The 23,522-nt window shown below is 41.9% G+C and overlaps 1 protein-coding gene across 1 annotated transcript in view; it reads right to left on the minus strand.

Annotated features, from left to right (window-relative positions):
* The window catches only part of brinp2 (bone morphogenetic protein/retinoic acid inducible neural-specific 2), a 217,191-nt gene that overhangs the window by 117,874 nt on the left and 75,795 nt on the right, over nucleotides 1–23,522 (minus strand). The window contains exon 2 of the mRNA XM_079347800.1: nucleotides 3,355–3,796. Coding sequence (XP_079203926.1) covers nucleotides 3,355–3,728 — 374 coding nt within the window. The 5' untranslated portion in view covers nucleotides 3,729–3,796. The remainder of the gene's footprint in view (nucleotides 1–3,354; nucleotides 3,797–23,522) is intronic.

The raw sequence follows: 23,522 nt of genomic DNA on the forward strand, positions 1-23,522 counted from the left end.
GTACTCGACCTACTTTACATGTTTCTAATAAGATCCACAAGCTCCACTGATGCAGAGCTGGCTAAACACTGAAGCTTCAACGTCCACATCGACTCTAGAAAGGAGGGGGCGGGGGAGACAGCTCTCTCTAATGTTTACAATTTGGACTGCATTTTCCGTTTTAAGCACCAGGTGTCAGAGTTACATACTGCACCTTTAACATGATTTCACTATAAAATAGGTCACAATGAGCATGACTTATAATACTGGAGGTGAGAGGTTAGAAAGGCAAAACACTGAAGCTTCAGTGTCTGATCAGAATCCATTTTTATTGCCAAGTGCACTTACATTTATGAGGAATTTATCTTGTTGTATTGGTGCGAAAGAAAAAAACAAGCCAATAATATGAGCATGCAGTTCCTCTTTTAAACACTAGGTGTCAGAGATACGTATTTCTCCTGTAATATTATTGTATCAGTGTTTCCCACACATTCCTGGGCGGGGCGCCCAAATACACTCCCTAACTGTTTTTATTTAAAAAAACAGTATTTATTCATATAATTTCTACCTGCATGAGAGAGTAAGAGCAAAACAAAAATTCTGTTAAAGTAGAGAGAGAGAGAAGGTCTGCTGTCTGTGCAGTACATCCCTCTTGTAAATGCACCGCTTGAGGTGCCTTGTTGCCACTAACAGTGAAGCTTCTGTGTTGGACTCTGTTCATTCTTTATTAACAACAGCTCGTCTGATATGTTACTGGTTAAAATGAGCTCATTGCTTTTACTTAATTGAATCTCACAAACTATTGGTTTGCCGTCTTAAGCAATGAAGACAAAGACAAAAGAACAAAGAAGAAGAAAAGGAGTCATTGTCGTTGTTGTCTCTCAGAGTTCTAATCCCGCTTTACACAAATCATAATGCTGCAGCTTGAATTGGATTTCTTCCCATCAGGCGGATTTTAATAAAGCGGAGCTGTGTTTTGACAATAATGCGTGTTCTGAGTGATAAAAAGTGATCCAGAACATCTTTTCATTACATGCTCTCAGACACAGACAGGAGGCGCTTGATTGAATTCTAGTACCAGTGCTGCATTATGAGAAAAAAAATATATATTTATATAAAAAGAGCTGAAAAGAAAAGTAACATCACATTGACCTCCACTGTTTGTTTCTGTGCATTTATATGATTTCATTATAACTGATTTATTCCATTTCATTTGCGGTTTTATATTTGATTTAATCCTCTGAGTGATGTTTTGCTTTCAAACTTTAAGTCATTACTTTCTTTCCAACCAAAGAATAAATAGGAATTTCTTTATAACTGTATTTTAAGCACAGAAGGGTGACATTTACATTTTCAAGATATTACACAGCTAAATGTTTCTCAAGCTGTTTCATTACCTCGCCAAACCGCCACTGTGTTTGCAGGAGAGACAAACAGCAAGCAGCCATGAAGGCTTCTAAAGATTTGAACTAACGCCACTTCAATATGAAATACAGGTGGAAATACTTCACCACGGCTTTTGTCCACAGACTCTTTGCGCTGGAAGTGCTCGCGACCTTCTTTTCAGAGTGCTTCTCCCCGGCACTTATTGTTGCTGGTTCGTAATGTTAACTCCTTCGTCTTTAGTAAAGTTTGTAGTGTGTTAGGAAAGTAAATATCACAAAGAACACACAAATATGACGTAAAGGAGCCATGTAGAGGTGCTGCTTGTGATCAGGCAATTTGGGGTCTCAGGTCAGTAGGGGGCCCGTCCAAGGGCAGACAAACCTTAAACCACAACAGTGGTTCAAAACCTCTCTCAGGTGGCCCCATCTGACAACACTGTTGCCCTGCTGAGCACGGTATCATTGAAGAAGAAAAACTGAAAAGACCGTGCAGAGCCTGATCCAGTGTCGCACAGACAGCAGGCTCGGAAGCAGCAGCTCTCTTCCCTTAGCCAGGTGGATGTATGGAGAAGGATGCACACAAGCTCCAGAAAGTACACATGGTCCCACGTTAATAAGAACAGAATCTCCTTAGCTCGTCTTGATTGCATTTATTGTTTTAAGCGTCATTTGAGTATATTTAAAACAGATCAGATTTAACCAGATAGATCATTCTTTGCTTTTAAGTTGTGTTTGTGTTTGAATCATTTTATCTAAAAGTGCCTACTGGCATTTCAATTTAGTTTTAACTATTGATCAAAGTTTTAGACAAGCCCCAGGCATTGATGATCTCACTGTTGAGTTTTAATAAGCCTACTGGGATATTTTGGCTCAGGATTTCTTGGATGTGTGAAATAAAAGTTTGTCCATTGGTTCACTCCCACTGTCGAGCCTTCATCACACTCTTGCCAAAAAAAGAGCATAGGGGCGTTCGACAGGGCTGTGCTCTGTCTGGGATGCTCTTTGCACTCTCTCTGGAACATCTCCTTCAGAAAGTGTCTTCTACTCTTCGTAGGCTGTTTTTACCTGGTTTTAATAGCAATGCAGTTGTATCTGCTGATGCTGATGATGATGTTGTTTTATTAAGACAGCAACAAGATGTAGACACAGGAGCAAATGTAAGTGAGGAGTTTTCTGTTTTATCCACTGCCAATGTGAACTGGACCGTTGGTGAGTGGTGCAAAAGCCTCCCTGTTCTCCCTCAAAGCGTGGTCTGAAGAAGAGAGACAGGGCTTCTTAGCAGGAGACCAGAAGAGATATGGCTTCAAATATGTAGGCCATTTATTTAGGATAGCAAAACATGGTAAAAAAAAAATAAAACAAACTGAAAAAGTAGAGAGCAATTTGGCAAAGTGGAGATGACTACATTCCTAAATGTAGTCAGCTCTCTGCACTAGTTTTTAACAGAGCCTTTGATTTGTGGCGCAAGACTAGATGTGTACCAGCTCTGTTCCAGGACTGATGGGGACGCTATGCAGCACAAAGACCGTGCACTCTCTGACATCCAGGTTGTGACTTCTTTATTGGGGGTCCGTTCTGCCAGGCTGATGCAGAGAAGCCTGGAGCTGTGGAGACGGAAACTCCCTTCAAAGATAAAAAATCTCCCCCTCCTGTATGGTGAGGAAAGGCTTCAACCTGACCCCAGGCTTGGATCATTTAAGATTTAGGCAAGGCAGAGCAAGCAGTGGTTTGTATTTGTTACATTGCTGTAAATTTAGTTCCTTGGAGCCCAAGGACTGAAATCAAGGAATATTAGCCGACATTTTTCAAAGTGTAACATTATCTGAGAAACCATTCTGAGGCCATGAGCCAAAAGGTTTGAGAGGTACTCCAGAGGTGTAGGGTGGTAAGAGCTTAACACCAGCTTGTTGATCTTTTGAGTCCAGTCACACAAAGTCTGTTTTTATCCGACACACACACAAACTAATTCAGGGGTGCAGACCCCTCTCACCTGTAAATCTTGTATCTGGTAGAAAATCCCTGCTGGAACCTCTCTCTGAACTCCATGTACTCAGGACATCTGTGGAAAGGTCCTTTCTCCGACAGCAGCCAGTCCAGCTGCCCCCCACTCTGCCTCGTGTTGAAGCCCCACGCCGAAGAGCTGGACGGAGACGAGGAGGATGAAGACGACGTTAATGAGGGGGACGACAGGGAACCATGGAAAGCCTTCCCGCCATGTCCCCCACCGCCAACTTGTTCTGCTTGGGTGGGCCATAGCAACACCCACGGCAACCATAGGAGCATGAAGGAGGATGCCGACCATCTAGCAATGCAGGAGGAGCCATGGGAGCACCTGTCTTTTCTCATTGGCCAATGAGTCGCCATGGTCCTGGTGGTGATGTACTAGGGCACCTAGGACCGGCATTTCTTCTGACAGTCACCTCCCACTGGCCCTAAAATGAAGACAAACACACATTTAATTTTAGAATCATAATAAAAATGGTTTAAAACACATCCATTGGATGAAAACATGAAAAATTGACATTTCATTGCACATGTTATAATTACAGTCCAGAAACCCTTGAACACAGCATAATGACCCCCAAAGTGGTGTTAAACAGGAAAGCGTCAATCATCACAGTGTGTGGCTGTTTTCATCTTGTCTGCACTAGATGAAAGGATTTCACTGCATGCCAAAGACCCACCTAATTATCATAATAAAACTGCAAAAATGTATTCAATGTACACATCAGTAAGGCACTGCCTTCAGTCCTCCAAAGACATTTTATTCTCACACATTTCACTGATAACGGCACTGCTTGCTGACAGGCGCCATTTTTGCCACTTTTCATATCAAGCACCTTATACTTGAATAAATCTGCACTTCTTGTACGGACACATCCCCAATCTGATGCATCTGTCTCCCCTTGCTAAATGCAAATCAAGGTGAGCACAGCTTTAGTCCAGCTGGTGGTAATACACCCACCATGCCGCCCACACACCCACACAGGTCAATACTGTCCCACCCGCAAAGCTTCGACAGATGCTACACCTTCTGGGTGATCAGGTTAGAACTGCTCGAGCCTCCTGATTAAAAAAAAAAAAAAGGGTTCTAATATTGTTTGGATTTCTGTTCTATTTTACAGCTGCACTTAGAGTCATACAAACTTGATTCCCCACAATGCATCTGAAAAAAACTTAAAGATAATGAGCATGATCGATTTGCTGTTACTGTGGTATACATGGCAAGAGAAATGGGAGCATGGTGTTAAGTCAACTGGTAAAAACACATTGCTCTTCCATGATTGGGCCATTGCTATGACGATCTGTCAGTCAACCACTAAGGACACAAAGACATTAGCTGCTAACAGACTGTGACAGCACCATAACAAGCTCCCCCCTGTTATTACACTCATGTACTTGTACATTGAACCTGTACTAGCTTAATATTGGCGTCCCAGTGTGTGTATTCATATTGCATTACAGCGTTGCAGAACACAATAACTATTAAGATTCCCTAAACATCCTTTGGGCTTGTTGTTACCCAAAGACACCACTAGAGCGTGTCAGCGTGCCAGTGCTCATCTCAGTCACTGTTCTGAAAAGCGTATGTGAGCACACAGTGAGAGCTTCACATACACACACTCTCAGACATGCACACACACACAGCTGTTCTGCAGGGCCAGCTTAGACTGACCGCTCGTCACTACCGCCAATGGATGGCAGATCTGGGTTGGAATAAATCCGCCTCACCATTCCTCAACTGTCATTGCACGCGAGGTCACACACAAGGTGTAACGGGGAGGAAATATATTCTGTGAAAGTCAACTCATTACTTTGTGCAAGGTAGACTATGAGCAGTCATCCAAACATGTTAGCATGCATTCATGTAAAAGTGCTAGTTTATAATGCAAATCAAGGCCCAACAAATGTCTGAATGAAGCTGAGAGTGATATTTAAACTGATCACAATCGTCTGTAAACTTGAGGTGCAAATGGTGTCATACCAGTGTGCCAGGAACATGAATCCATAATTTGTTATCCTCGAGACAGCACTCTTAAGATGCTAAATCCAGCAGAAAGTGATTTGACATTAAAGAGCAGAAAAAAAGACAAAGGTAAGAGGTTATGAATTATTTATAAAGAAAAATAAATTCAAAATGAATTTGGTGATTAGAGTAAGTGCTTCCCTGACACCAAACAGAAGAGCCGTTGTACATGAGCGAAATAAAAATAATACAAACAAAGAGATGTCGCAGGAAGTAACATCTCTGAAAGAGTCTTACAGCTCCTGTGAAGAGACTGGAATTAATACTGAGGCACTTTCACAACCTTCAAAAGCAAAGAATACCATCACTATAAAAAAGTACAAGAATTTCTTTAGGGTCATAATTAATGTCTGAAACCTTAGCCTGTAAGGTGATTAATGCTGCGGAAACAACCTTTTCCACAGTAGAGTGATACATTCAACTGAAAGATTTTTTTCAGGACAAAATCTGCAAAGATGAGGCGTACTGCTTTGTCCACATGTGGCACACGATAAGGTTGTTCTTATGGTGTGTGGGGCACAAAATACACCACACTCACGAACAGATTCCACCCATAAACATTCAAGAATCCCGACCATAAAAACTGGATATCTCCATCTGTTCAAGGAAAATGTCAAAAGGAAAAACTAAAAAAAGGAAAACTATGGATACAACTGTGAATGGAGTATATATAGAGTGAGCTGAAGAGTAACAATTAATTTTCGGCAGTTGAGCTTCCTTCTTAAGTCAGTGAGCTTTACAATGAGGGGGCTCAGTCTGAAGGGACATGAATTGAGAACCGGAGGGTCGACACCAGGACTTGAACTAGTTGCCATCCATTTCCCAACCCAAGTTCCAGTGCAGAAACAAATCTGAAATGTTGATTCGGGAGTTGGAGTGGAAATTTACTTCCTAAGCACTCCCAAGCTTCCCCCTGAGCAAGGCACTGAACCCCCCTGAGCAAGGCACTGAACCCCCCCACCAGCTCAGGAGCGCTAACTGTGGGCAGCCCCCCTCACACTGATATCTCTCCATTAGTGAATGTCTATAGGATCCTTTGACTTCTAAGTTGTTGTATATTGGGTTTTACATCAATGGCAAAATGTGTCCAAGAAATGAAATGCAGATGTATAGCCGCCCACTCAGTCTGCAGTCTTTTCTCTCAGTCCAGCGCATGCTTGGCTTATGTAGAACATGTTTTATATAATATTGTGCCACCTTGATGTTCTTCTGAGCAAACACAAATCTTACATCTCCAAAGGTTGAGAGTGTGTTGAAATCAATCAGTGCTATAATAAAGGTCCACTTATTAATAATGTGGAGACCAAGATATTAAGAATGAGGCAGGACAGCAGGACGGACAGCAAGAACTGCCTTTGTAGTGATAACAAAGGGATTTCACTTCTTTCAGATTATTAAGAGGTACTCGGAGGAGCCGTTGTTACAGTATATATCGAGTGCTGAATGTGCGAAGCCGCGGCGGCACCGTGACACGTCTGACTGATATCCGCGTCTTCACACTCGGTGCGTTTGGACAAGACTGTCATCACCCACCTCCACATCAGGGTGCTACGTGAGAACACAGCAAACACATCAGCACACTGCAGCTCGAGTGTGAATTCAAACCGTCTGACGCAGAACTCGCGGGCGGAGCAGACAAGCACACTCTTTATTAACACTTTATTTTAAGGACTATTTATGGTGCCCTTTAGGAAAGTCGAGGCGGGCTCTTCATTTCACTATTAATGACTTGCCGGGCAGCTGGGTGGAGCCTTTAGGGACGAATCAGCATTACAGAGCGGATATGCAGAGTAGCGGAGAAGACGCTGTAAGTGGATGGGGATCTTAAGTATTCCCAGTTTGTCTTACAAACAAATCAGAGAATTAATTTCAGGTGGATAAATGCAGGCTCAGACATGAAAACACAATACTCAGGGCGCTGCATTTTTAATTTTCTCTCGCTGCGCCGAGAGATTACGGCAGTTTAAAAAGGCAATTAGCAAAGTCATGTGTCAAACGAATGTATTTATGCATCCAGGAGCAGGATCACTGTTTGATGAATAGAATATTATGCTAATGCTGCTTCTTGTACAGTCTGGCCCAAAGGTAGAGCTGGTGCAAATTAGAAATGTGCCGCATGGTAGGTGTCTAGTTTCTATTTTTGTAATGTCCCGGGAGAAGCAGAAATCATGTACTGTGGAATAAGACAGCTTCAAATTAAGTACCCACCCTCCTATTTTTAAATGAGCTGATTGACATAAAAGTACAACTTTTAGGGCCAAAGGGACGGAAATGGCACTCTTTCCTGTGTACATCAGCACTTTTTTCAATCAAGTGACACTGATCATGCAGCTTATTGATTCAACCAACTGGACCAGTTTTTCAAAAGCCATATAAATACTATCTTCAAAACATTCTCACATTAAAGTTGAATTTTAAACACATAATGAGAACAGATCATCTCTGTCCCTCCAACACTCTCAATCTGAAGACGTTTGACAAATACTGACTTTTACTATGACGGCGTAGTAAGCCTACAGATGGATGTCTGCATGTGTTTCACTTTGCTGTCTGTTTTTCTTCTGATTATTTTCTGGGATATTGCGAATAAAACAAAGGTAAAAGAAGGTCTATTAAAACCAGCCTACATTACAGACCAATCTTAAATATCTCTGTATCAAGCGAGTCCTTGGGAACATCAATTACAAATCCTAATAAATAGAAACCCTAAAGTGAAAATGTAAATATATCCAAATGCAGGTCAAAGTGTGGGCACAGAACAGTATAAGTCAATAATACAGTATAATATATTATTATGATATACATACTTTAAGCTGTCGGGCACTCCTACTAAAATAAAGGTTTTCTTTATATTCACCATTTTCTACATTTCAGAGTGACGTTAGGTATTCAAATATTAAAAAATAAAAGATTTCATTTCAGTTTGGAGTTAAATGCGACCACACGTAGGCTCATCTTCACTATTCTTATAAGAAACAGATGTCGAACATGAACATCTCTTCCAGATAATAACATGCAGTTCATTCAGGTGTGTATAAAACATGTGACTGGTTGTTTATATTTTGACCTTTTCTTATTTTGGAGGCCGGGACAGTGAGAGTAGCAGACAACAGAGTGGAGATGGTCAGGAGGACACGCGGGATAGAGGCCTGGAGCGAGAGAGAAAACCGGGCCTAACAGCGAGGACAACAACACTGTGCTGATAAACATTTGAAATCAGTGTTTCATCACCTAGAAATAAATACATGATTGTGTAGTTATTTAACTGGTGCTGAAGAGGAGAAGCTATGTCTAAGGATTAAGCTTTCATCTTTGTCAGGGAGAATATTTGATTTGTATATTTATTCCAAACATGTAAGAAAAACAGACGTAAAAATAGAATAATTGCAAACAATATAAAGTATAATTCAGAAAAAATAAAATACATTACGTTACATGTCCGTAAAGGATTAAGAAGAAAATAAAAACTTATTGAATCCAACCCCCTCTCCATCTGTTCAGCTAGCCTGTATTAGATTTAAGTTGTGACTTTCTGTAATATAATATGAAAATATATTTTTGTTGTTTGTATATGTAATTTTTAAACGTCACGTTTTATATAAATAAATGTATAAATGAACGACAGATTTTGAATAATAAAATAACAACAGCAACAAAAAGGAAAATAAATAGTTGTTGTGGTCGTTCAGATTGGAGAAATTAATATGAGATGCTGCAACTTAGCTCAGTGTTCTGCCAATTGTGGGAGAAGTTTTTTATCAAATACTGCACGTCGATAATTGGATGTTTTTTTGTCTGATCTGCACGTTGGACTTGAGTGAATTCATCTTCCAAAGAGAGACGGTGTTTGAGATGTAAGAAGTGAAAAGAGACTCCATGTCCTGTACCTGCGACACTGATCAAAACAATACATGAAGAGTCTGCAGAAAGGACAGGCTTCCTGCAGAGTAAGGAAACATGGATGTGAGTGTGTAACAGTGGAAAGGATGGAGCGGCAGGACATCAGAGGAATGTGGAGAAAGAGTGACAGGGTTTAGGTAGACCGAGTGATTGACAGGGTGGAAACAAAGAGACAATAGAAATGCAAAGGGTAAAATAGAGGATTGTTGGGAGGAAAGACTTTGTGTGAGAGTGTGTGCCATATACACTCAGCTCGTTCTTTTTCTTCTCTGCTGTATCTCGTCCATCCTTTCTTTATAATTATGTCTCCAATCTGTTTGTCTCATTACTCGTATCTTACATATTACTTCCAATTGTATTGACGAAAAACATCTGAAGAGAACGTTATTTGTTTAAGGGCTGTTCTCCTCCTTTTTTTTTAATAAATTTGAAATATATAAGAGACACTCATAGTGTTGAGAAGGATATTGGTTCAGAATGATTGTATCCTCGTCAAGCAGCTAAGATTTGACTTTCAAATGAAGTTCTGTCACTTCTTCAAAAGCTACCGCTCGCTGAAGTAAGGGAACTCAATATCTGCCATACTCCCCCTGACCCCCCCCCCCTCCTCTCCCGCTCCTCTACTCTGAGACTCGCCCGCTAATTATGAAATGCATAAAACATGCAGCGAATGCCGGAAAGACAATAGAGGGAAATGTGAATTTTTTTGCCTGACATTTAATGTTCCCCTTGCATTATTCACAAATCCAATGCCTATTTACTCTCCTCTCTCGGGGGATCAGGAGGAAAAGTGAAAAAAGAAAAAAAAGGGCATGAAAATCAAGGCTCTGTATTGGAAAGAGGGGGAGGGGTGAGGGGTGAGGGCATGCAGGTGGAATGGAAAAATCGACCACGTGTCGCGCTTAAATAACATCTCGGAGACGACAGCGGAGTCAAGGGTGAGCCGCGGCGTATGTTTATTGGATTTTTTTCCCCCATCGGCAGCAAGGAGTGACTTGTCGTACCATGTTTGCACATAGAGGCGAAGGCAAAGGGGGAAAAAGTCGGGAACTGTGAGAGATGAGGAAGAGCTGCGAGAAGTGCTTGAGAGATGAGGGTGGGAGAAAACAAAGATTTTGTGTAGATGGAAAAAAAAAAAGGGGGGTGGGCGTTTTGATCGAATGCAGTGAAGTCTGAATGATCCATACATCACGTCTCCATACTGTCGCTCTGATCTCAGGTGCTCCAAATGATTTCACCAGCAGACTCTTTCTGCAACACTTGTTTGAAAACGTGTCAGATTCACATACCCCAAAGATCACAGCAGCTTGTATCACCTGATGTTTAGGTACCTGCACACGTGCAGAAATGGAGAGGCGCTAACACGTCATCATTTTCTGTGCAAGAAAATCTGCGACAAATGCAAGAACAAAGGATCCTGTTTGATACTACAAACCTTCACCTCACAGCATCTGAAGCACTTTTCATACGCGTGTCCTTTGGAAAGACACTTAACCCGAAGTTCCCCCCTCAGCTGCGTCGGCGGCGTATGAATGTGTATGAATACATAAGTTAATAGTTATTGACACTGCCAGCAGCCTCTACCATCAGTGTGTGAATGTGTAGTTACACAAGCTCAAGTCCATTTAGCATGAGAGAACCCAACGGGACATTTTTAGCCGTCTTCACTGCTCATGGGCAGCAAACACGACTGTTTCACAACCGACGGCATCACTGTGTGAGTAACAAAGCTGCTTCTTTCATTCTTTCTCTCATGCTCATGAGGTGACACTGCGAGCACGTCCAGTGACACACAGCCTTGATAATCTGTCATAATAGTGTCGGGCTCGCTCGCTTGGCAGTGTCCTTTTATTATGTCATGCACTGCCTCCAACCGCACCCCGCCACTCCCATCTGGCATGGATGGTTATGCATGAATGGAAATAACTGAGTGTTCATGGTTGTCTGTTATTCGACATATTTGACAATAGGGTATCTGAGTGTGTGTGTGTTTGATTGTTTTGCAGATATCAGCAGCATTTTAAACAAACATTTCCCCGTCTTTTCTCTTTCCTGCCGCAGCGGTCTCTCCAATAAAACCCGGGTCCTTAAACACCCCGTCCAGCCGCAGAGTGACCGAGCTAAAGGCTAACGTGTGAGCGGTTTCACCTCCTGACCCGTTGAAGCAATCCGTGCTCTACTTCGAAGGACACAGAATTATGTGTGGAAGCCGTTCTCTGAGCTTCCCTCCTCTCTCCCTACCTTCATTTCTCTCTGCAGCAGAGAGCGTGAACCCAGAGCAGAATTCATCAGCTCACTGTCTGCGCAGCATAGTTAGCACAGCTGGGAATCCTTATTAAATCTGACACACACATGCGTTCCGTGTCCGTTTGTACGCGCGAATGTGTGTGTGTGTGTGTGTGTGTGCAGATTGTGTGAGTGTGCGTATGCTGAGGAGCACCTGGCCGGGCCTTTGGCAAACATTAGAGCTAGGGGAGGTCCATCAGCATTAGAGGCCAGCTGTATTCCTCACCCCAGCAGCTCACTACTCACCTCTCAGCGTTTACGCGAGTCAGCAGCAATGGTCAGCCAGCTGCACACCTGCTCTGCACCCCCTGTAATTTAGACCGCTCGCACACCCAGGCTCGGCTGGATGTAGTTAGGGAGACGGGGGATGGAAGTGACAGAGACAGAGAGAGCAGGAACCAGACAAAAGCTCGAGCAGGAGGATTGATGCTGACAGGACAGGATGACAGTCTAAGAGAGACAAACAGGCAGGTGAAGAGAGAGAGAGAGGCGGATGTACCCAGAGAAAAGGGATAATGGCAGCGACAGAGACGAGATCCGATCTACATTTAGATGTGAGCCTTAAATGTGGGCGAAGAGCAAATGCTGGCTGAAGGGAACGAAGAGGACGCCATGTTTGGATTCTTAGTTAAAGGATTAGTTTTACATCCCTTTTCCTCCAAGAGATTTCAGAGTTTATTAGAAAGCTTTTAAAAGCGCCATTGTAATATTAGCCAAATATTTCTGTAATAAAATAGAAACAGAAAAGCGCTATTTTTGATTAATTTTCCTATTTCTGCACACTTAAAGAGAGCCAGCTGTCTGTTGGGGGATTTCAGTGAAGCTGTCTCAACCCTTCATGAATTTCCTTTCAAAATAGACAATTCAATATGCCTTAATAAACAAACAATGCCTCTCCTTTGAGAATCAGCAGATGAAGTTGGATGTAAGTGAAAACTGTCAAATGAACTCACTGAAAGCTTTAACTATGCCACTTTTGTTCGACACATCTTCCCTCCATTTTTAATATTTCAAAGATGAAATGAGTCAATGTGACTCCGGACAAATGGACTTTTACAATCATGCGTGGTTACAGTCCTAGCTAACATGTGTCTGTACCTTCTTAACATTATTGAGCATGAATCACATCAGAACAACCAAAAAAAAGAAAAGAAAGATGATCTTTCTGGGTACAGCAAATGTCTACACAATTTTATTTCCATCCCTAATAGAAAGGTCATTAGAGACACTTTGTGTTTGCTGTGGCTGGAGTGTACAGTGTTGTCAACTTTACTTATTAGCAATCTAATTAACTTCCCTGAGAGCGATGCTTGCAATATTATTCTACTGAGCCTGTTTAATAAATTCAAATTGTGAAATGCCAATAAGAGTCTCAAGGATCCGCCTGAGTGAATGGAATAATAAAACGTGTGCTCTGACTGATTTGTTCAAAGACGTCTCGTAATCAAATGTATTGAAAGCAGTTCCACGATCTTTATGGGTGAGCAGATATTTTGGTATTTGAAATATTCAGAGAGCAAACTCCAAATCCATCCACGTCTTCCTCCACACCGAAGGCAAACACAGACGCACTTGTCCTGATGAAACTGCACTCAGCATCTCTTCACTGGAATCTGCAATCTGACATCAAATTAAGCCACTTCAGCTGATCTTCAGAAAGTTGTTTTTCAAAGGCCTGACTTTCCAAAGAAGCCAGCAAAGAAGAACAAACTCTTTAATGTCAATTATTCAGCAGGCCTTTTTCACAACCTTCCAGGACGATCAAAATGCCTTAACTCTACCTACAGCTGTGCAGTAAAACAATAAAACCTGCAAACAGACCATGGAAAGAAGAATGATGCTGGATAAAGAAAGTGTTCTGCAATTAAATTGTGTGACTGGATTAATCAGCCGAGGACAGGAGACAGAGGCGTGAAAGGGCATCTGATTAAAATGGAAAAAGAGAAACGTATAATTGGCTTTTTTTTTTTCTCAGAGTCACAGCGCCTACAGGCTGAATCTGTTCTTGAACAAGCGGGGAAACCAACCCCCTCACAAACACACAAACGCACGGATACGTCTTCGCACAAACTCACGCACACACAAAACGGCCGGATTATAAGGCAGCAGAGCCAGCAGTAATGTCATTGTAGTGACGATAATGTCGGGAGACACGCACGGATGGGCTGTGGTTGGAAACTGGAACCAGGACAAATTTCAAACTATGCTGGCTATGTGTGTGTGTGTGTGTGTGTGTTCATGTATCTGTGCAGCACATATTTCACCGCAGTGCATTTCTTTGTGTGTGTGTGTGTGTGTGTGTGTGAGAGAGAGAGAGAGAGTCTAATCAGTGTGTTTCTCCTGCCATCTCCAGCTAGACAAACAGCCATATGGTCAATTAAGGCCCATCAATACCTCTGTTAACATCTTTACCAGCTGATAATTAAGAGAACAACAGCCTGTCAGCAGCAGCACGCTCTGCTGAAAGTCATATCGGCCTGCCTGACAGGCCCCGCCCACTTCTCAGTGAGAGGCACAATCTGCTGCTTACACCAAGTTTTATCAGCAAGCATTATAACTACAATGATTTATGATACAATGATTGATGTCATTCCTTTTCAAAAATCTTTGGTCTTATTGTTTCATTTCGAACATTTCTAGTTTTTTTTTTTTTTTTTTTTGCTGTGTGGTTCAGCTGCACCTACAACGTGAGGGATCACTGGATGATGAGGAACACAGAAAAGGAGGACTGTGTCAGTTTTGTGCGCGTGCAGCCTCGTTGTAAATCCTCCTGAGCTTCTGTTGACAGGTGCTGCAGAAAGGCTTCAGGAAAAAAAGATTTAAAAGAAGAAAAAAAAGAGCAACTGGAGCCAAATAACTCAATCAGTTGAAGGTTATTGATTACCTGCCTTAACAAAAAAGCAAGCAATCTAAATGTAATCAAATATATCATGGTCTTCATCATTACGAACAAATATGTGTATACGCCATAAATATGAGATTAACTAAACAAACTGAAATGACTGAAATCAATCTGATGTTACCCATGAAAGTTGTGAATGATTTTCAGATTACTCTGTATAAAGGTCTGGCTCCCACTCGAGAGAGAGAGAGAGAACCTGACATGTCCAGTATGTTGACGAGGTCAGCCTCCACTAGTGTTGTCCTCCCCCAAATCACTCTCGGTCAATAAAGTCCAGGTCTCGTCTAAGATTTACAAGTATTTTTACTCAGCCTCGTCAAGACCAGTCCCACCACCACTGAAAAGCTTTTCTTCCAGGTCATCACTGTGATTAAATGGAAAGCACCTCTTTCCAAAAGAACAAATGACTTCAATTCATTCATAATTCGATTTTTATCCCCCAGTTACGTCTGCAGCCTTCCCAGTGTTAAAGTAACTCGCCGGCTCCCCACAACATGAGGATTTTTCAGTGATATTTATGGTCTTGGTACGCCCTCACTCTGCCTTGGTCTTGACTCAGTCTTGATCCCTATAGGTCTTGTCTTGATCTCGGTTAGGGTACCCTTGACCACAACAATGGCCTCCACCACAGGTGTCTGCCCTGCGCATGTTTGATCGACACAGGTCGATGATTACTGTCCATGTGATCACAGCTGGCTCGTATTTACTTTACATTTTCTTAGAATAATCTAGCACTATGAATTAATGCATTTCATCAATGAGCACCTTTCAACAGTTTAATTGTTGGTTGGTGTTACAGCAGCTGCTGCTTCCCACAGTGTAATTACAGATACCAGATACAGATGTTTGAATGTTTCCACTCTTGTAAACGCATTTTATCAAAATTACTAAGAAACTGAAACATCATATATTGAAATCTCTGTATACTTCTTAACCTTTAAAGGTTTTCAGTGTAAGAGGAGTAAAGGGTTAGCACTTATTTCATCAGAACATATTTAAGAAAGAATGAGCAATTATTTAACATTTTAGGAAAAGATAAATGTGAAATGTCTTTGGTGAGTAGACTCCGCCTGATGACTTTATATGTAGTCTGAAGGGTAGCGAGACAGACAGCAGGATAGGACACGCCCCCTGATGGAGTCTAGACCCTGGTGGTGGTGGTGGTGGTGATAGAAGAATGCAGGATGTGATGAGGAGTGGGGTTTTTTTTTTTTTTTAAAAGGTTTATTTTTGGCCTTTTTGCCTTTATTGATAGGACAGTGGATAGAGTCGGAAACAGGGAGAGAGTGGGGAGAGACATGCGGGAAAGTGGCCACAGGCCGGACGCGAACCCGGGCCGCCCGCGCGAGGAGCAAAGCCTCGCAACATGGTGCGCGCGCTGCCGCTGCGCTATCGGCACCACCAGAGGAGTGGGTTTTTAAAACTGGATCTCTGCTGCTGAGCTGGAACGAAGGTGACCAGGGCAGAGGAGTAAATTCAAGCTGGACAAACCTGCTCTCTCTCTTCCACAGTCAGTCTGTCATTTCAGTGAGATCATTGAAATGATTGAATTAGTTGAACTACATTATGTTCATTCTCCTTCTGGTAGTTTAAAATCAGTGTGAGCCAATAATGAACTCATGGTTTCTTGCGATATTAAACACATTTGTAATTTCATTGTGTTGATCTTTCTTTATTCTTCATTTGACAGTCAGTTGTTGATTTCCTGCAGACGTTGATAAAAGTACATTACTGAATCATACCACAGGTTAGACATCATGATGCCTTTGACCTTTGCTTGAGGAAATGTTCCTGATTCCTAATTAAACCACTGTCTAAACGCTAGCAGTCGGGAAAGAGAACTTCTACAAACCTTTGGTCCCAACGAGAATACTGAAGAGAACTAATGAAGAAAAATATTGAATGTCATGCCACAGCTGCTAATTACTGAAGAACCTGATACTAAATATAATCAGTGCTGCATGCATCCACTCAACAGACCACGGTCCTCTGAATCAATGTTAAAAAGCTCTTAGCCGAACCCTCCACAGCTGAGTAAAATCTTTACACACACAAACATTTGGCAGTTAATTGAGCGAGCTTCAGGCCTCCTGTGGCACATCACTTTTTTTTTTTTTTTTTTTACGAGTCCAGCCACATAGGCTAATAGGACAGCCATGCAATTAGTACTGGGCACAATGTAGCTCTAATGATTATTCCCACTATTACACAAACAAAAGGCCTTTGACCAACTAGCCACAATGTCACTGGGATAATTGCTGGTTTGACATATTGGGCCAAGAAAAGCTGATTCCTTAAGGAGCCAGTGCTGTAAGTGAAAGCCACATTGTCAACCAAACGCATCCAGTAATGAGCTCATGGTAGCTTTTGTGGACACAAAGATGTTTGAGTGGCAGAGTGCACAGATTGTCATGTGGCGCCCCTGTGATGAATGAACAAATATTAACACAGCAGACGTCAGGTTTTGAAATGAGTTCGATGTCGAAATCAAAGGGTTAGGTTTTATCCACGGTTATATTTGCTGATTAATTTTTTCAATTATTTGCTCTGCTCATTGCTCTGCTGATAGATAATGGACTATTTCATGTTTGAAGGCTGAGGGGCTTTGAATTCCTATTAATACAGCTTACCTCGCATTGTGGCAGTGTTGCTCTGATAATATTCTGATACTGTCACTCATGAAAAGTAGAGGGTGGGAAATAAAATAGATTTAAGTAAAAAACAATTATTTTCTTCAGAGATTTTAAATAGATTCATAACTTCCTAAAAACAAGCAATCTTTATTTATTTGCATAGCTGTTGTTGTTGTTTTTTGGCTAATCAGTCCCTCCATGCTAAGTGCTAAGGCTAGCTCTTTTACTCAGTAGAATACCAAATGGAGCAGCAAGAAATTCAGCCAGTCTCACAGATGACTGGAGCAGATCCTGAAGTATGTACTAATTGAAAACTAGACTTTGAATCATGAGTCCAGAATCATTTTGAATCGTGAGACACCCAAAGATTTCCCGCCCTGAGTAGGTGTTGACCAGCAGTGTCCATTAACCAGACACTATATATAAAAAGTGACGTCCACCATCTGCCAATACTGCTAATTTAACGGAAACAACCATAATTAGCCATAGCCCAGGGCACATCCCATTTTAAAGGAAATCCATTGACAAACTAACTGCTGGTCATTTACTTCTGAATAGGGTCACTAACAGCCATGAAAAGCTTCCTGATAGTCTGATGATAAAAAACATCACCTTTTTAGGGAACGAAAAGAGATCAAAAGAGCTTATATTTTAATTTACATATTATTTTGGATTATAAGTCAGGAGAAAGGGTGAGACAATTTAGGAAAATTATAACTTTATTATTACAGCACCTAAGACGCCTTAGTTTGAAGGAGCAGCTCAGTGAGTTTAGGTTTTCAAATTCTTCCTCCGTATTTTGTCGTAGAATGAGAGCAAAAAACTGACATTAAAGGTTTATTATTATATTTTAAACAATATAGCAGTTATCAAATATATCCTAACTAAATGTGTTGTTCAGTAGAAAAACAGTGTCAAACTCCCTCTGGGCTTGTTGTTCTCTGCTCTATGTTAACATGGACGAGACAGCGCCTTCTTCTGCTTGTTTATGTTTCACTCAGAGGCTTAAACAGGTCTTGTACATGATTTGTCTCATGAACCACTCCCTCGCCAACTGTTAGCCTGGCAAACCCTTTTGGAGACGAGCAACATCCCCGCCCACTCAGGGAAGCTGTTTCATTGCCGTGTCACTGCAGGAGAACCATTGGACTTTTCAAACCGAAGAAAAATCTTCAACTTTGGGCTGCATGTCAGAGTGGAGCTCAGTCCTACAAGTGGCTGCACTTGGCTGGAGCACTGAAGGAGCCGTGGGGGATTTCAGTTCAAATGTGTTGTGCTTATTATTTTTAAGTAAAAGTTCTTTAAAGTTTGCATCACTTGCAAAAATTCTGCAAAAGACTGATCATTAACATTTAAAAATCAGTCCTCTGGTTCACCCAGGACTTTGACACACATTAGTGTGACTGTGTGGATATCCTGGTTCACGTCAAAGGAGTAATCTAGAGGAGCAGTTGGCCCCTAATTAAAGTGGCTTATGCACTAATGGCCAATACGATCATTGCTGGGCAGGCCATATGTGGGCTAATGGGCCAACCATGTTTTAAAAATGAGTCCAGTGATAAAGGTGTTAAAGGTTCCCTCGTGCCAAATATCAATAATGCACATAAATGAACCTTGAAACACAGGTGGACTGATTCTCATTCAAAATGCATTCTGTGACCGTGCTGCATGACCTCATCTACATTTTTATGTAGAGCACTCACTCTGGGCTGGGGTGACCAGACGCTGGACACATGGACCCAATACTGATGTGAATAAAAATGAGGAGCTCAAAACCAGGATTTGCATGGTTCAAGGGAAACGTGACTGTATCCTGGAAACGTTGGCTTATCACAATCTATTCCTGCCGAGGGATTTAGCAGAGGTGGGTCATTAAGTCAAGTGCTCTGCCTATGTGCAAGTCTAAGATACATGTAATTGCATTCCATTATCACTATTTCTTCACTTCATTTCAGACTAACACATGGTACATATGAGCTCTGCTGGCAGCATTGGTGTATGGACGAACATGCTGGTTGACAGTTGGACAGTAGCTTCACCGCATAATGAAAAAAAAAAAAAAAAAACATTGGATGGATAAATAAATATTGAGCACATGGTTCTTGTTTTCAGAGGATTTTTCATCTTGAAATAGTTGGAACTCTTGCCTTCACCATAGCTCTACCAGAAGGTGTGTAAACATTGGCTTTTAGTGCTATAAGAGACAACACACTTTAGCACTCTGCACAAAGTATTCAGTCACATGCTTGACTGCTTTATGAATATAAGGCCTTTATTTTTTGCTTTGCTACACTTTGTAATTTGTATTTGGATCTTTTAAAAGCTATTTTCAACTATGGGAACCTGATTCATTTACTGCTGGAACATGAATGTACCTTAATGCTCGTCGACATTTTCTTATGTATAATAGATTTGTTTTTAAATGTGGCCGACTTAATGGTGTTGGGTCACATTTGCGCTGACAAAGGCTATGCCACCCCTTTTAAGGCCATTTCACGGGTAAGTAATGGCCACCTAGAAGTCATCAATCTTCAATAAGTGGTGAGCGGGCAGGTGGAGAGCCACAGTCCGTCTGGCAGCCACAGAGGCGAGTGAGTTCGTTCTAAAACTGTCATGTTTATGCTCATTCAGCGCTCGCCCACACAGCTGCTCAGCCAGAGTTTAATCATACAGAAGTTTCTTTGCTTGACCTTTGAAATGATGTGCAATTACGAGGAGGCTTAATAACAGATCATTGCTGCTCTTTTGTATTTAATGACATAAGCCTAATAGTTTAAGTGTCCCGCTCGTAGCGAGGGTTAAGTTCACTGCAGGGCAAACATGGAGCAGACAGTGAATCGGATCAAACTAGATCCACCTGACAAGTTTATTAAAAGTACAGTTATTAAACAGTTTGTTTAATACATGGGGGACCTGATTCACAAAAAGGATCGAGAGTCTTTTTGCGCTCTCTTTACCTTGCTCAACAGCGACAAATTTTCAAAGCACACGCAACGGGTCGAATGCACTGCTAATAGGAGAATCTATGTGCTTCCCTAGTGTTTGCTTGTATCAGACGATTTATTGACCATTTCAATGTGGCAAAACAAGCCCCTTTCTGTGGGAATTAAGCTTGTTGCTTATTCACAAACAATCGTGCCAATAGCCACCCACAGTTAAAATGAAAACATGACTTTCTGCTAGGAGTGGGTGGTCGTAGTGCCACAGTATTTTACGCATGTCATGCACACATTTTCCAGTCATAACGACACCTACTCCACCTTTGCATGACCTACAATTTGTGCATGGCTCTGTGGCTCAACCTCTTGAAAATACGTGCACACTTTGGCCAAATCTTTTGAGTCAGTCGACGTTGTTATGCATCCCAGAAATGATGTGTTGTTTATCTGTATAAGCTGCTTTCGCTCGCTTGACTCAGGGAGGGGATTTTGTTCTGAATGGAGGGAGTTGTTTTGTGACAGCCGCATGGCCCGTTATGCTGTGTCTTCTCTTCTCCTGTGTTGCAAGTACATCTAATTGTTAGGTGTGGCTGTCCAATCAGCCTGACTGAGAGCAACTGGCACCATGGGCTGCTCAGAGACTCTTTATCCATGCACCTTGTTTGGTTACGCCATCATCCTTTTCCATCCAACACATGCACAAAATGTTTTTCACACAATATGACGTGACCTCAGAATAAACTGTCATCAAGTGTCTTCTCCTTTCGGGCTCATCATCTACATGTGGACAGCATGAGAGCCCTCAGCGCAGCTCTACATTCAGACACAAAACAGGAGCAAGCTGCACAAAGTGGAACAACTATGAGGGCGTCTTTGGACTTTAATACATTTAGTGCAATAAACTTGTGACTTGAACCTTGAGAGAGAGAGAGAGAGAGATAGATAAATAGAGTTTTTAAGCCGCAATCTGAGGTTTTGTGTTTTGTGTTAGTCCGTCGTCTCTCAACCAGGAGGTCAAAGTTTCCTTGTGCAAGACACTGTATCCTAAATTGTTCCCGCTGCTGTGTCAATTGTGTTTGAAAGTGAATGAATGGGATTAGTCACTACTGTGGACAGCTGTAGCTCAGTTGGTAGAGTTGGTTGTCTATGAACGAGAAGGTTGAGGGTTCAATGAGCAGCTCCTGCAGTCAATAGTCAGTGTGTCCTTGGGTAACACACTTAACCCCAGGTTATTCCTGCTCTTGAATCAGCGGCTTGTGAATGTTCATGACAGGAGTTAGCACTGATGGACACTTTACACTTAAGTCCTTTTACCAATTACTTTATTTAAATTCCATCAGATGAGAACGAGGAGGGGGAACATGGTATTTCTCACAATGTCTAAAGTGTCAGTATTCACTTTCTCTGACTGCTAACTACCTGATAAAGATGCATGAACAAAGCCCGCCTCATTATCTACTGGTTAGGGTGTCTGAGGAGTGAAAAAATACAAGTAGATAATGGTGTGAATAGACAAAAGAAGGTGTCCAAGGGCTCAACATTAAAGAGCCGGAGAGCTCAAATTAATGCCACTGTGACACTCAATCACAGAACTAGTGCACTTTTATATTAAAAGACGCACTGCTTTATATATCTCAATCTCACCCGCCTGCATTAATACAGCAGCAGCCTCATAATACCTACTTATAGGCTGTGGAGGTAAGGCTGACTCTCAAATAGAGTTCATAGAAATAATCTTGGATCCTTCGCTGAGATATAAAAAGAATACTGAAAAGAAAAGTTATATTACACAAAAAGCTCAAATGTTGTAGCTACTCAAGCTGAGTGTTAACACAACCTGTCTTTCTGTCCATTAGTTTCCCTGATTGTGCTCACCTGTATCTCATTGTCTGATTGTCCCTGTCTGTCCTCCCTGATGTTGGCTTGTGCCAGCAGTCCCTGAGTCTCTTGTTTCACCATTGCCTGCCCTCTTGGATTTTCTTCTGTGTTTTTGGATTATCTGTGTCTTTTAGCGTAACCTGCACTGTGGTAGCCTACATTATTGGGTCCTTTTATCCGTCTGGTTCTGTTGTGTACAGTATGTGCTATTATCACCAGATGTGGTTAAAGAAATCTGACATCTAAAACTGTTTTGATAAGGAAAGTAAAAGGACTTGAATGGTAAATGGACAAAATATGAAACCGCCACAGTTAGCGCATATGTGTGCGTGTTGCTAAGTAGCAACAGCTAACATCTGTGCAGTTGGTACTTTGGCTGCTCAGAGTGAATAAACACAGGCGAACATTTGCTCAGCAATCTGTTGAGAAACTCTCGGTGTTCGGAGCTGTTCTGGGGTCTTTGTCTTGCATGTCAACTTAGGCTTGCACACCTTTCTTTGTCCAACTTGAGATGAAAGCCAGCTGCACTTTCACATTAATTTAACCACAAGACCAGATCACCAGATGGCTAATAGCTTGGTGTCTTCATCCAGCTTTGCCTTGCAGTAATAACAAAGCTCAGACAACTTTTATGGAATAACATTGGATCCACAATTACAAAACCTTACTTTCTGAATCTCAAACAAGAAAAAATAGTTTCAAAGAAAAAAACACTTCAGCAGGTGAGATTAGCAGATTCCTCTTTTAAGACACTGTATTTACCCGTTTAATCGCAGACACTTAAGGGGGATGGATTTAATTTATCTGACAATATCTTTGCTAACAATCTTCTGCACTATGAGCAACGTCAAGGGTGCTGTTGCTATCTAAAATTTATCAGCCAATGAGGACACACCTCCCACTCAGGTAACATGGTTAACACATCAGGTGACACGTCAGTCTATAGCTGGATCTCAAGTCCCTTATTTACACCGAGTGTCCTCTGAGTTGTCTCCTCCACTTGTGTCTTAGTCCCGCCCACCAGAGATGCACTGAGGAAACAAAGCCGAGGAGAGAGGACAGAGGAAATCAGCTTTAAGAGACATTGGGTGGATCCCAAGTGTCTTATTTGCAGTCTCCTCGGTCCTCGGTCCTCGGCCGAACCGGAAGTAGTTCCAAAGCCGCCATGTTGAGGATCGTCCCAAAGCTCTTATAGCGAACGGAGGAGAGAGGATCGAGGAGAGAGGAGGCTGATCCGAGGAGCGATGACCGAGGAGACACGAGAGCCGACTTCACGGAAGTCTTTTCACTGACAGACACGCCCCCTTCTCGTATATCACTCATTGATTGGACGCTGCACAGGATCAGACTTCAGTGAAACTTCTCAACATGAGCAGAGTTTAATACGGGAGAAAAGAGGGACATTAAAAAGACGCTAAGCGGAGCGTCGGACATTTAAACAGATGATGAACATCAGTGAGTTTGTAAAGAGTCGCTCTGTGATGAGCTGGGATTAAAAAGAGTCTGACATGAAGATTAACAACCAAATATGAAGCTCCATAACTTCTATAAAATCAATACATCCTTCATGTTCTGTTCATCATCCCTCAGACT

This window comes from Symphodus melops, assembly GCF_947650265.1.
Source record: "Symphodus melops genome assembly, chromosome: 7".
Lineage (NCBI taxonomy): Eukaryota > Metazoa > Chordata > Actinopteri > Labriformes > Labridae > Symphodus > Symphodus melops.